This window comes from Myripristis murdjan, chromosome 7 (genome assembly GCF_902150065.1).
Source record: "Myripristis murdjan chromosome 7, fMyrMur1.1, whole genome shotgun sequence".
NCBI classification, from domain to species: domain Eukaryota; kingdom Metazoa; phylum Chordata; class Actinopteri; order Holocentriformes; family Holocentridae; genus Myripristis; species Myripristis murdjan.
This window is the reverse complement of record NC_043986.1, coordinates 7,852,026-7,866,175: the sequence shown is the minus strand read 5'-3', so window position 1 is coordinate 7,866,175 and position 14,150 is coordinate 7,852,026. Positions and strand designations below refer to the sequence as shown.

Genomic DNA, 14,150 nt, shown 5'->3' with positions numbered 1-14,150 from the left:
ATGCACCAGAGCAGCCAGGGACCCGGGCCACACAGCCACCTACACCACGACGACCTGGATCTAAAATAGACAGCACGCACTCGGACAAACACACATCAACCATTCACACACACTCACACAGAGACAAAGGTGGCACATTAATTATCTGGAGAAGACTAATTGATAATTAGCTCCGTGAGAGCAATAATTTCATAATCTCGTCGGCAGGTGAGTGCTTGGGTTACTTCACTGAGACAGAGAACCAGCCCACCGTACCACTAACTGTCAGCCATAAGTTAGGCCGAAGAGATGAGTTTTTAATCTAGATTTGAAAGAATCAACAGATTCAGATTGCCTGACGTCAGCAGGGAGGTTATTCCACAGCAGCGGGGCACGATAGGAAAAGGCCCGGCCACCTGCTGACTTCTTCTTAATCCTAGGTAAGCAAAGCAGCCCCGCATTTTGAGAGCGGAGAGCCCGCGATGGAATGTAGGGTTTAAGGAGATCCGAAAGGTAAGATGGGGCAAACCCATTTAAGATTTTGTAGGTTAACAGAAGCACCTTAAAGTCAGATCTAATATGCACAGGAAGCCAATGAAGGGAGGCCAGAATTGGAGTAATATGATCAAATTTTCTAGTTCTAGTTAAGACCCTAGCTGCAGCATTTTGAACCATCTGGAGACTTTTGGTGCTGGCCTGTGGGAGACCTGAAAACAGGACATTGCAGTAATCAAGTCTGGCTGAAACAAATGCATGAATTAAGGTCTCTGCGTCAGCCATGGACAGGGAAGACCGAATTTGTGCTATATTACGTAAATGAAAATAGGCAGTCTTGGTGATATCCTTAATGTGCCTGTCAAAGGATAAGCAGGGATCAAAAGTAACACCGAGATTTTTGGCTGCCACACTTTGTGAAATCACACAGTTGTCAAGTAGAACTGTTAACTGTTCAAAACAGTGTCTATGTCTGGGAGGGCCGACTACTAACATCTCAGTTTTATCTGAGTTTAATAGCAGGAAATTTAGTGACATCCAATTCTTTACCGCAGCCAGACAGACCTCTAATCTATTGATCTCTGTGGGATCATCAGCCTTTATGGGCAAATATAGCTGAGTATCATCAGCATAACAATGGAAATTAATACCATGGCTACGTATAATTTGTCCAAGTGGCGAGATGTACAGGGAAAAGAGAAGAGGACCCAGGACTGAGCCCTGAGGTACCCCGCATTTAACATTGGAGAATTTGGATCTAGTATTATTGTACATGACAGACTGTGTTCTTTCAGATAAATAGATGTTTTAAGGCTGTAAAACCCCTCACTACACACTTTATACACTTTTCTCAGACAGGCATTAACATTTTCTCACTTTTCTCTCTTGTTTAAACACTCTCAAAGTTCAAACCTTCATAGAAAAATAAGTCCAGTATTATAGAATGAACGCATTCTGTACTGTACAGGAGACACGGCACGGAGGAGATCGATTGACAATGGTCTACAGTCCCTTAGCCAATCAGGACGCAGAACACAATGCGCTGTAAAAAAAAAAAAAAAAAAATTGCACTAAAAAAAGTCCGCGAAACTGCGAGGCCGCGAAAGGTGAACCGCGTTATTGCGAGGGACAACTGTATCACACAGTTTGAATGCCTCCCAGAGATACACTTATGAATTATATTTGGGCAAAAGGAAGTTAAGATGATAAAAATAAAAGATAAAAAAAATGATAAAATTCAATGATGCCTTTAATTCAAATCTGACGTTCCTCCAATCCACTGACTACTGTCTGTAACTGAGCTGAAATATAACATACACAATGTGTCTGCCTAAACACATTTTAATTAAACAAAGCCTGTACTAAGATGCTCCAGTGTTAATCCTATTCTGTGCCAGACCAATATTGAACTGCAAACTTACAGAATGTCAAAAAACAGAAAGAACAAGAAGCAGAGAAACAGAAAAGGGAGAGAAAAAATAAGAATAATGCCAAGTGCAGGATGGAAAAATGGGGAGAAAGGAGAAAGAGAGGAGGAAAGAGTGGGACGTCACGATTAAATCTAGTCCAAGGCTAAACACTCAGCTGGTCAAAAACTGGACAAAGACCATAGGTAGATGTCAAATGTTTAGAGGCACCATGAATTTTCAATCTGTGACGGCTTCCTCATCGACAGGGTCATCGCCATTTCCATAATTCCACTCGACGCTTTTCAACATCACAACTCTGAACCCGGTCAAACTGTCCTTCAGTTCAAAATGAAACGTTTTCAGACGAACTCTTCATCCAGTCAATTAAATGGAGAGCTGGTGTGGAGCTTCTACCTCCAAAAGGCTTCAACCTGCAGTTCAGATTGTCATTATGGTAATGCACCTCCTCAGTAGCTTAAGGAGAATTTGCACCCTTGTCTCCTCCTCTTTGGTGCCACATCTCTGACTTTCATTGGTGTCGTGGTTTTGCCTGAAGCCTCGCAGAAAATCTTGGAAGAGCAACAAGAGACGACATGTAGGAAACTTTTAATATATGGAGAGACAGAAGACACAGTCTGAGTCATCTCGACACCTTCAGAGGAGGAATCACACGGCCCAAAACGCCAGACCAGCTCGCCCCAACAGTCCACAAAAGACGGAAAGAAAAGAGCGAGGAGGCGATGATCAAGGGAGCGAGGGAGTGAGGGAGGCGTGAGGGAAAGAAGAAGGAGGCTGAGAGGAAAAGAGCTCGATGCGGTTGAGATTGCAGCCCAGGGAGATTTCCGAGGCGCCGGGGTTCGCTTATTCTCAGGCTCAATAAAGCATCCCAGCCTCGCAGGAAGTTCTGGAGAAAACAATAGCGGGGGGAGAATGATATTAAGGTAGAGAAGAGGGGAAAAATAGAGAAAGAGAGAAAGAGAAAGAGACTAGGTAACTTGATCCTGGGATGGATCTTGTCTTAGAAGGAGCAGATCTAATCATGCTCTGCAGCCTGGGTGAGAGAGAGAGAGAGAAAGAGAGAGAGAGAGAGAGAGAGAGAGAGAGAGAGAGAGAGACAGTGTGGAGAAGCTTCTTTGAAAGCATAGTTTTGCAAGCAACCAATTACTTCACACTGGAAAAGGCTGAATAACAGCGCAGCTACCCTCAGGAGGACCTTCTCAACCCTGTCGGTCCCACGGGTGGCTCCGTCATTACAGATGCATGCTGCTCGGCTGAGCTTGGTTCAAACCCACACAACTTTTATTTTAAATTCTAGTCGAGATCCCAAACGTGTCCTGCTGAATTTCAGACAAGTGTGTATAAAGCGATTCGCAAGACATTTAGATATTTTCCATCTGATGCGACGCTGCAGCCGTGAAACAATCTTGGCTTTGAATAGTTCACGCAATAAAACTGTGATGTAGCTTCAATTAAACTTTGCAGCCAGCACATACAGAATATGAATGTGGATTTTTTTTCTAACCTTGAAACACCTAAAGGGGAAATAAAAGGGGATATCATAAGTCAAGGGTTAAACTATAGCTACTTAGAGACAGCAGTTCAAACTATTTTGTAATGTAATACAAAATTATGGGAAAATATCCTACAAAATTAAGTGATATGCCAGCAAAAAGTGTCACTCGTTTGAGTTTACTGAAAAGGAGAAACACACTCTGCCTGCTTGTCACACACAAACAAACAAACAAACAAACAAACAAATGGTGAAAGGAATAGCAGCTTTGGTTTTGTATGCAGTTTGGAGCCATAAATGTAAAATTTCTGTCAAATTTTCCTTTAATGGCCCAAAATTATAGTGTCAGTAACAACATCAAAGTAATATAACTACTTAACTTACTATGCAAACATAAATTTAATTGAATTATCAGAAAGGTAATGCAACATGCAGTTGAGCTACTGATTAAATTATATGTGGTGAAACTTTACTCTTCGACTCTGGGAAGTGAAAAGGAAAGAAGGGAAGACCTGAGCTGGATACTGATTTGGGCTGTGGCTTTAAAGTAACTGGCACAAAAGCAAAAAAAAAAAAATCTACAAAAAACACAGAAATGGAGACAAAAAAAAAAAATGCAAACCCAAACCAAAAAAAAAACAAAAAAAACAATTACACCAAGTTTTACTATTGCAATGTGGCCATTCATAAATAGCTGTTATTCATAATCTTTTGGGTTTCCTCCATCCTCATGCTCGTCATGGATTATTTTTGATTCTGGGCAGAGAAGCCTGTGATAGATAGGCCTGCGCTCCACCGCCTGGCAGGATGTTGTGGAGGAGCAGAGAGGAAGAGTAATATCAAGCATCAAGGGAGAGAGGGAGAGCCAGAGAGAGAGAGAGAGAGAGAGAGAGAGAGAGAGGAGAAGTGCTTGATGTGGTTGTGATTCTGCGCTGGGACTCGCTGTGCAGGCAGACTGCAGCAGACCCGGTGAAGCACTGCAGTCTCACACTGTGCTCCGGAGGGGGAAAAAAAAAAAAAGAGAGAGAGCTTTAAGGGAATAGGAAGAGAACGGAATCCAAAGAAGCGAGGAAGGGAGCGAATAAGTGACAGAAGATTAGAAAAAACTACACAGAAAGAGTGCAAGAGAAGGAGAGAGGGAATGTTAGAGAGGGAAAAGATGAGAGAGAGGAAGGTAAACGTCAGAGGCAAGAGGCGGAGAGACGGACCAAACAAAATGGAAAGACAGAAAGGAAAGAAACGGTGACCGGCATCACAGCAGAAACACATGTCAAGATTTCTAACCAAGGATGTGTAGATCTTTGCTGATGGCACGATTTCTTATTATCATTTTATAAACTTTCATTAACTTTCTCCTCCTGTAGTAACATGGATAAAGTCAAACAACAATGGGAACATGATCTTGGAAAACACCTACCACCTGAACAATGGAACTCTATTATAGGACATGCAAATTATTTATCAAAATGTGTCAGATATAAACTTATACAGATGAAGATTTCACACCGAACATATATAACCCCATACAAAACAAATAAAATGAATCCTCAGACGTCAGACTTGGGCTGGCACGGCTGTGGAAAAAGAGGATCTTTAATACATATGCTATGGCACTGTCCAGAAATAAGAAGATTTTGGGAAGGAGTCCAAAATACTTTATGCTCAATTATAAATGATGATGTGCCAATGTGCCCAGAAGTGTGCTTGTTGGGAGCTAAAATGGTTCGTGTAAAATCTGAAGAAATACAACAGCTTTTAACGGTGGCATACCTTTCTGTGAAAAAGGATTATCTTCATGAATTGGAAACCTAATTGTTTCTGTTTGAATAACTTCATACTTCATAGAATTAATAATGATGGAACGTGCAGCCTCAGCCTTACAGGAGCTGTGTAGACATGATTTTGATGGACCATGGACACTCATTAAAGAATATATAAATGTGAGAAATTCAACTTAGTTTAATAACGTTTATAAATGCTGAGGATATGATATGATTTTCTTTCTTTCTTTCTTCTTTCTTTATGACTTTCTTCATCTTCAGTCTCTCCACTATCAGCCGACTCATCTCTCACTACAAAAGCAACAAGTGTCTCATCTCTGCTGTCTTTTGCTTGCAAGTTACTATACATATCTGACTCCAATTAAATAGTTAAACGTAAACACACACAATGACCGTAAATAACCGCCTCGAGCTAGTGAGTCAATTCAGCAACACACACAATAATAGATGGAGAGCGCCCGAGCAGCGCCTGCATGCCTGCGTTTGTTTGTCTGTGCAAAACCTTTGCCCACTCACCAACAATATCTGCAGTTTTTATTTTTTCCCATGCATCATTTATTGGTCAATTCCCCGCAGCGGCGCAAGGAAACATTATTAAAGACGAGAAACCTAGACGCCAAGATTATGAGCTTTTCCTCCTGGTTGTGTGTGTGCAGGAGTCAGTGTTATCTGTGTGTTTGTCGTGCGTGGGACTGACAGACACATTTTTGTACCTTTCCCTTTGTTCCCTGTTGCTGTTTGATGCTGTTAATGGCTTCTTGTTCAGGTATGTCGCTTTTGTAGTTACAGATTTGAACAATCAGTTTTCCTACATTAGCAGCCTCACAAGGCAGCAAGGTGTAACTTAATTGCATCATGAGGATTTTAAATCACAAATCAAATAACGTGATGTCAGTAACCGACATACAGCATGTTTACCATCCGCCTGATCTTCATTTTCCTTTATTTTATAGCCAAAGAAACGTAGAGATCTCATGTTTTCGACCAAAGTGGAAATATCTTCCTCATCTGCACGGCTGATTGGTGGATTTTCTCTTCTTTTCAGCCTGAACACATTACTCGGGTTGAAAATAAGGCTGTGTTTTGTTCATGAAAATATTCCGTAGTGCAAGGAGACTGCCAGACTGCAAAAGTGCCCAGATGGCCTGTATTTATCTATGGAAAAATGGGAGAAAAAAAAAAAAAAAGATGTAAAGAGTTTTAAACAGACAGCAGACGAGGGGATTAAAAAGAAAGAGAGAGAGAGTCAGCGAGGACGTCAGGCGGGGATTCACTTCACCTCAGGAACTTCAGGAAGCAGATTTGACTTGAAACTCAAACAATGCACAGGTTGTCATATCTGAACTATTGAGAACAAACCGAGAAACTGAGAATTAGTTAACTCTCTGTCATCAAGCTCCAGTTCATCCAGAGCTCAAAAATCACTGTTTGAGGTCTCAGAGGACTTTACAGCAAACTAAACAGGATGACACCCCCTGATTTGAACGCTATTTTTACGATTTTGAATGCTAGATGCGGGTCTTGAATTAAATTAAAATCACATTCAATGCATTTTCTCTAAGTGGTTTATTTAGCAGTTTCCCAGAATTACATTGCTTTTCATATAAGTTTTCATATCCTCTCTGCTCCTGTTTGTTGGAATTGCCTATCAACATCATTGCAACATAAAAAAAAAAACAGATTTTTTTGGAACCGTCCTTCTCTGAAACATGGAATCAGACCATCTTTCTTCACGCATTCAACTTGGAATGAGAAAATAAAGCAAAATGTACAGTTTGGGGGAAGTATTCCTTTAGGAGCATATTTCCACAGCTTCCTGTCAAAGGACTTTACAGCAAACTAAACAGGATGACACCCCCTGATTTGAACCCTGGGCAAGAGAAAACCTCCTAGAAAAACCCCAAAGATAATAGAGATTAAAAAAAAAAAAAAAAAGGGAAGACATCTTGAGAGGAACCATGGAGAGACGGGACGCCCTCCTGGTCATTCAGGTGTGCAAAAACTGTCGACCATGTGGGCAAATTATCAAATTAAATTAGCCAATTAGAGCAGATCAGAATGCAAATCAAAATCCGGATGCAACAACAAGACATGCAACGTAAATTATACGGAGAAGGCACGCCGGGGGACGAGCAGACAAAACAAAGCGAGCCGAGGGAGCAGCAGGAGGCCTTGAGAGAGGCAGGCGGCACCGCAATCATCATCAGCAACCTTCTGCGGGGGAAACCGAGTCTAGTCTGAGCCTTTATTTATATATTAGTGAGCCCACTAAGAGCAACTCTTTCACATTAGCATCTTATTATAATGATTAAATACTGATGGATTAGCAGTGTTTTTTACGCGGATTGCCTACACTTGGAAATTAACATATGTCAAAATGCAGCATGTTCTTCGGTAAAGGTAGTGTGTTCTTGGAAGCCAGCTCACTAGATATCTTTAAAAGAAGACTAAAAACCTACCTTTTCACTCTAGCCTTTAACCAGCTCCTATTTTATTCCACACTGTTCTCTTTTATTGTCTTATTTGCATCTTTTGTTTTATTTCAAAGTTCTCGTTTTTAGCCTTTTCTTTTTAATTCCACCCTGTGCTGTTTTGAATGTTTTATTTTAATGTTTTCAAATGTTCTTTTTATTGTGAAGCACTTTGAGCTGCAATTCTTGTATGAAAGGTGCTATACAAGTAAAGTTTTATTATTATTATTATAAAACGTACCATGGAGTATGCACAAAAATTTCAAATAATGCAGAAATTTGTTTAGGCCTGGCCATGCCTCATTTGCAGATGATGGAGCGTACCGTATCGCATTCCCCCACACTTCTCCACCTCATCCTTGAAAAGCGAGGCGCGTTTCCACCCAGCCGCTCGGCGAGGTGTGAGCCACATTTCGGTAGGCGGTATCCTGGACGGGCTTTGATCACAGCTTGACCGCGCGAGCCTTTCCTCCGCCTCCGTTTCTCCATTCATCGCCGCATTCCTGATGTGACAACCCTACTTTCCTCCCCGCTGTCCTCTGCTTCTCCCCCAGCCACGGGGCTCTGTCACCGCCGCTGGGTTACTATGGTAACTTGGTGTTCTACATTACCTTTTGTCAGGCCTAATCGCTGCTGTTTAAAGTGAGGTGTCAGGTAAGATGAGATGTTTTTTTTTTTTTTTTTTTGTTACAGAGAAACCGCTGGATGTCTCTAGCTCCACTTCAGCGAAACCAGGCTGCAAGCTGACAGGACGACTGTGCCACCGGGCAAAGGTTGAGGTCAGGAGTCAGACGAGGTTTTTGTTGTTAGAGAAATTGCAAGATGTCACTTGAAATTACCGGCGTGCTGCGGCGGCAACCAATTGCCACTTTTCACTTTCCTGAAAAACACTGCACTGCATGTTGGTGAGACCCTAATGACCAAGTTGCTGATTTATTGTCAAGCAGAGCGGTTAAGCGAAATGTCAGGTAGGATGAGTTTTCCATCTCACACGCTATGGGATGTCCCTCATGCTGCTGCTGTGTTACTATAGCAACTGACCTTGTTAGCAGAAGACAATGCATTGATTTCGGGAAGCGTTGCGTGCGGTGTGAGACTCAGACTCTCAGCCTGCATCTGACACTGTCAATGCCCCACAGGAATTCTCACACCAATTTAAAATGAGAGTTATAAGTTTAGCGCCCGGTTAACAAGTTAGTCCACAGCAGATGCCGTTCGCCGAGTAAAGCACGAGCGCCGCTGCGGTGTTTCGGACGGACTGAATCGGCTGACAAAGACGCACATGAGGTTGAAATGCTGGAACGTGCAGGGTTCACCGGGTGCAAGAATCACTGTGTGGGTGTCATTTCTGGATTTTTTTGTTCAGTCTTGAGTGTTAATCAGCTTTACAGCAGGGCCAACACAGTGTATGTGAGAATTCAGCACGTGCAACAAGTGTTAATTAATGTCTTTACGTGTGAGTGTTGATTTATTCATCCTTCTACCTCCTCGTCATTTCAGTATCCATAAAGAGGACTTGATGGTATACTATATACCCCATACACACGTTTACATATACAAAACCTCGCTTGGTTGTCATTGGAAAGGTGCTGAGTGGCATCTGTGCTATTTAAGCAGGCTCGCAGCTTTAATTCAGACAGTTTTTCAAGGAAAACACGAGCATGCATTGACAAAACTGAGAAGTTATTAAATCTATCTACAACCAGCCTGTATCGACGCTTAAAGGCAGAATGATTTGTTGGTTGCATTTGTTTGTAAACACAACATTCAAAATTGGCCATTGGTTTTATTTTCCTAGGATGGCGACGGAAGGACCCACTGGCCCAAAATGTAACATCGCCATCCTAGGAAAGAAATCCTCATCCTCATCCTCTCACTCAGTGCTTGCCAGCGAGAGAAAGCAAAACCCAGATGCAGTTTCGTTGTGGAAGGCGTCCACTAGGTTTCTTTTTTCCACAGTCTGTGATTTTCGTAGCTTCCAATTGGACGCTGTGCTATTGATCTGTCTCTGTGTACTGTGATTGGCTGGGAGCTACACACCTGCTGCCCAGAGGCCGACGCCCAGAAGAGTCCCGCACTCAGCTAAACAAGAAAATCCAGGCGGAGGGCGGGGTCTGTGCAGACACACACACACCAACACACTGCTAGTGGCTCAAAGTGATGGTTGAGAGGGATTATTTCATTTTATTTAAGGAAAATCCCACACATTCTGCCTTTAATAGAAATCAGTTGGTTGAGATGCTTTGGCACAAACGACGGGGTGCTACTACCGCTTCCGCTCAGTTTCTATAGCAACCCTAAAGACGACACAACCAATGACGGTGCTGAAGCGGTGAATCAGGGCCGCCCTCCGTCTCAGCACCGCAGGTTTGTGGCTACTCCTGCCACTCCAGCTGACATCAGGGGGTAAAAATCCTTCTTGTTAACACACATTATTAAATTCCACGTGTAGGTGCACAGGTGCAGAAGATAACCGCCCACCGTATTGTCTATTAAATATGAAAAAATCCCCTCCGGCTGCTATAACAAGCTGGAACTATTTAAGCAGTTAAACATGAATGATGAATACAGCTGAGGTGAAATATCAGGTACAACGAGATTCATCGCTATGCCACTTACTTTTGCTACTGCGACTGCAAATACTACGATCATTACTTCATTACTACCATTAAAAACAGCTACTATTACTACAACAACTACTTTTAAAGTATTATGACTTTACATACTTGAGCAACCTGTAACTATTTCTCTCCAAACTACATGCAAGACAAACGGGGCTACTAGTACCTGCATATTATCATCACGCAGGGTGTCAATTTTGCATCACCGTTGCCATAGTAACCCACACCTTGTCATTCAATGCCACATGAGCTGGTAATTTAAAACGGTTAGAGATGGATTTTCAGTTCATATCTTATTAGAGGAGGGAGTGCAGCCACTGTAATCTTGATGCATGGGGAGCTCGCTGTGACACGTAAATTTAACATTTATGGGGAAATGGGAGGATTAAATTATATTGAGATATGTGTGTGTGTGTGTGTCAATGTCAAAGAGAAAAACACACACACACACCAAAAAAAAAAAAACATGCTAAAATGTTCCTGTGTCAACTCGTGCATCCTCAGCTGATAGCGATGTATTGGGCAAAATGAGAGTCTGCCAGTTAATATGGTGAGGTGACATGGTGCAATATTTCATGAGCTACTGTCACTGCATCACCATAGCAACATTACCCTCCATCTCGGAGAAAAAGATACCTCATTGTGCCGTCTTGTCACCGAGTCTGTACCCTGCGAAGGTGCAGTCAATCATATCTACCCTTTCAAATGTGCAGCAATGTTATGTCTCCAAGCAGATAAGTTTGAAATTAATCGCTCCTCCTGCTTGTTATATTGAAAAAAAGGGTTTGTTAATAACTTGGCGTGCCCTGTTGCAGAGGAACGGCGCTTAAAATAAACTGCTGAAGGTGCTGCATGTAGCATTTTAAACAGTGATATATCAACGTCAAACTAATTGTGATTCATTGGTATAATAACTCTAAATAATTAAAACCATGAATGAGACGGTCGGTTCAGCCGGCTCTATCTGCTGGCAGTGGTATTGTTAGTGCTAGTCCGCTCATTTAAAGGAATAGTTCACCCCAAAACGATGCATTTTGTATAATTTATTGACCCCAAGTTGTCTGGTTTTAGTTGGATGCCTCTTGGAGAACAAAGTCTCCAAAAACTGTTGCCGTTTCTGTCTCTGGCGATAATTACACTTCCAATTAACCCTATAAAGCCATTTGTATCATCTATGATACACATTTTCAATTCCGTTTTTCGTTTTCAGTTTAATCAATACTTGACCAAAATACTGTTGTATACCTTTGGACACTTCCCCTGTTCACCCTCGACCATACCATTGGCACTTCAAGTACATATCATATATCATACACCAGAAAGGTCGTGTAATAACATATTTTTTGAATTATTATTTTTTTTTTATATATATATAAATTTTGTTATAGGACTAATAAAGGGTTCAGTTTCAAAAAATTTGAATTTTCTGCCAATTCTTTCATAGTTCAGGCTTTATAGGGTTAAGAGTGTCATTGTAGCCACTGAGTGAATGCTAGATGCGGGTCTTGAATTAAATTAAAATCACATTCAATGCATTTTCTCTAAGTGGTTTATTTAGCAGTTTCCCATTATTACATTGGTTTTCGTATAAGTTTTCATATCCTCTCTGCTCCTGTTTGTTGGAATTGCCCATCAAACGTCATTGCAACATAAAAAAACAGATTTTTTTTTGGAACTTTCCTTCTCTGAAACATGAAATCCGACCATCTTTCTTCGCGCATTCAACTTGGAATGAGTAAATAATGCAAAATGTGCAGTTTGGGTGACGTATTCCTTTAGGAGCCTACTTCCACAGCTTCCTGTCACAAAGTTGGTGTCGCTACTTGTTGCCTCTCTACCTTCCTGGTGTTGCTTCGTTTTAGACCAGCAGGATGAAGATCAACACTTTCACTCGTTCCACCATCTGCTGCTGCCAGACACTCTGACTGCTTTAGCTCTGTTCACGCTCAGTTCCTGTTTTCGTGCCCTAAATCAATCCAGACATGTCATGGCAAACCCAAGCTGATCATTTTAAAATGCAATGCGGAGGCCAGAAGAGGCTGAAACTCTTTCTGGTAATGTTTTTGGTAACTGTACAAACGTGTCAAAATAAACGTGGTAGTGATTTCATCTAAAAATATTACACAAGGCATCTTTAAGTGATTTCTAGCTACTGCAGTCAGCCTCTTGGTTAGAGAAAGTGTCATAATATTTCTTGTTTCTACAGACTGTCTTGTAAAGTGGTAGGTTCGGTATTGGAAGAAAATCTGTCTCTCTTTTCTTGTGGAAGTGTCCTTGAACAAACGGCTTTCAGCCCTCCGCTGAAACTCGTGCGTTGATGTCAGGGTAAAAAATGCCGGGAAACGCAGCGTGTGTGTGTCTCTAATTGAAAGGAACGATTCTGATTTTTTTTTCTTTCTCGTTTTTCTTTTACCTCGTTGAAGTGTGCGTCCTGAGTCGCGGTGAGTCCAAAGCCGCTCTGTTGGGTCTCGAAGGTCAGGAGGCGGGACAGCAGCCGCTCTGCGATCTGCAAGTCGTTGCCATAGAGACGGGCCGTCGCTTCGGTGACGTCGCGGAGCTGGTGGGCCAGCTTCTTCTCCATGATGGTGCTCAGCTCCGTCTCGTTACGCTCCAGGGACTCCAGCTGCGCACACAGACACACACACACACACACACACACACACACACAGCAAAAACAAGAGAAAAAGTGAAAAGCCAGTTTTTTATTTACTCTCATCACAGAACGATGTTACAGTTAACCACAAAATAGCCACTGTGATGAAAAAAAATTATAGGACATCTAGATCATTGTATTACCATTACAAAGTATATTCAGTATATCCACTTGGTCATATTATTTCTTTTGCATATATGCAGCAGCGGCGAGAAAAAAAAAAAAGAAAGAGAGATGTGCTTTACTGCACATACAGCAACACTGAATTCTATTAAAGGCTGCGTGGGACTTAATTTAAACTGTCCATATATTTGAATTATATGAGACACTTACACATGCATACAGTACACGCATGCATTTATGTGTGAGCATTTCAAAGATGTGAATTAAGTTTGAAATAAGCCCTGCATCGCGCCTGAGGGAGGCCAATTGCGTTAAAATTACTGCTGGAGCTGCGGTTACTTGAGAGTATTAGCACACGTACGGCAGCGTTGAGCTCCACGAACGGAGGGGAGGTGCAGTTGTAGAGATCGGGCTCCAGCCATCCTCTCTCCACGTCACAGTGTCTTATGGCTGCACCTGCAAAGGAGAGGAGCAAACACATCCGACGTCTTGTCACAACAACAGTAAAAAAAAAAAAAAAAAATGCACAAGTCACGGCATAAAAAGAGATTATTTTATATTTAATTGAATTCACATGATATTCCAGTGTTTTTGTGCATTGGCATGAATCTGGCACGGGATCGTCACATGTAAACGATTAATCTAAAGATGAATACAGTGTCACAAAACATAATATCACGATAATCAAGTGTATCGATATTTTCTTACACCCCTAATCCACATCATATATCATGATGGCAAAAAGCATAATTTTACTGTATTTTAACAGATATTAAAATATGATAATCCAGTGTGTAAGAGTGTGCACATGCTATGAACATACCTGTGTGTTTGCAGTATTACATTATAACACATAAACACACTGTATGTTGTTGTTGTTGTTTTTTGTTTGTTTGTTTGTTTGTTTTTTTACATATTTTGTGTTGAAAAATAACACACTGTCCCAAAAAGGAGGCACAGATTTGCATAAATGACTTTTGATTCAGGAGGCAGAGCGCTCGTCTGGTAATCGGAGGGTTCCCGGTTCGATCCCCGGCTCCTCCAGAGAGCGTGTCAAAGTGTCCTTGAGCAAGACACTGAACCCCCAACTGCTCCTGATGGGCAGCTT

At 41.7% G+C, this 14,150-nt stretch overlaps 1 protein-coding gene across 1 annotated transcript in view; it reads right to left on the bottom strand.

Annotated features, from left to right (window-relative positions):
* celsr3 (cadherin, EGF LAG seven-pass G-type receptor 3) overlaps positions 1 to 14,150 on the bottom strand; it is a 171,490-nt gene that overhangs the window by 38,524 nt on the left and 118,816 nt on the right. Inside the window, 2 exon segments of the mRNA XM_030056322.1 lie at positions 12,680 to 12,889; positions 13,404 to 13,498. Coding sequence (XP_029912182.1) covers positions 12,680 to 12,889; positions 13,404 to 13,498 — 305 coding nt within the window.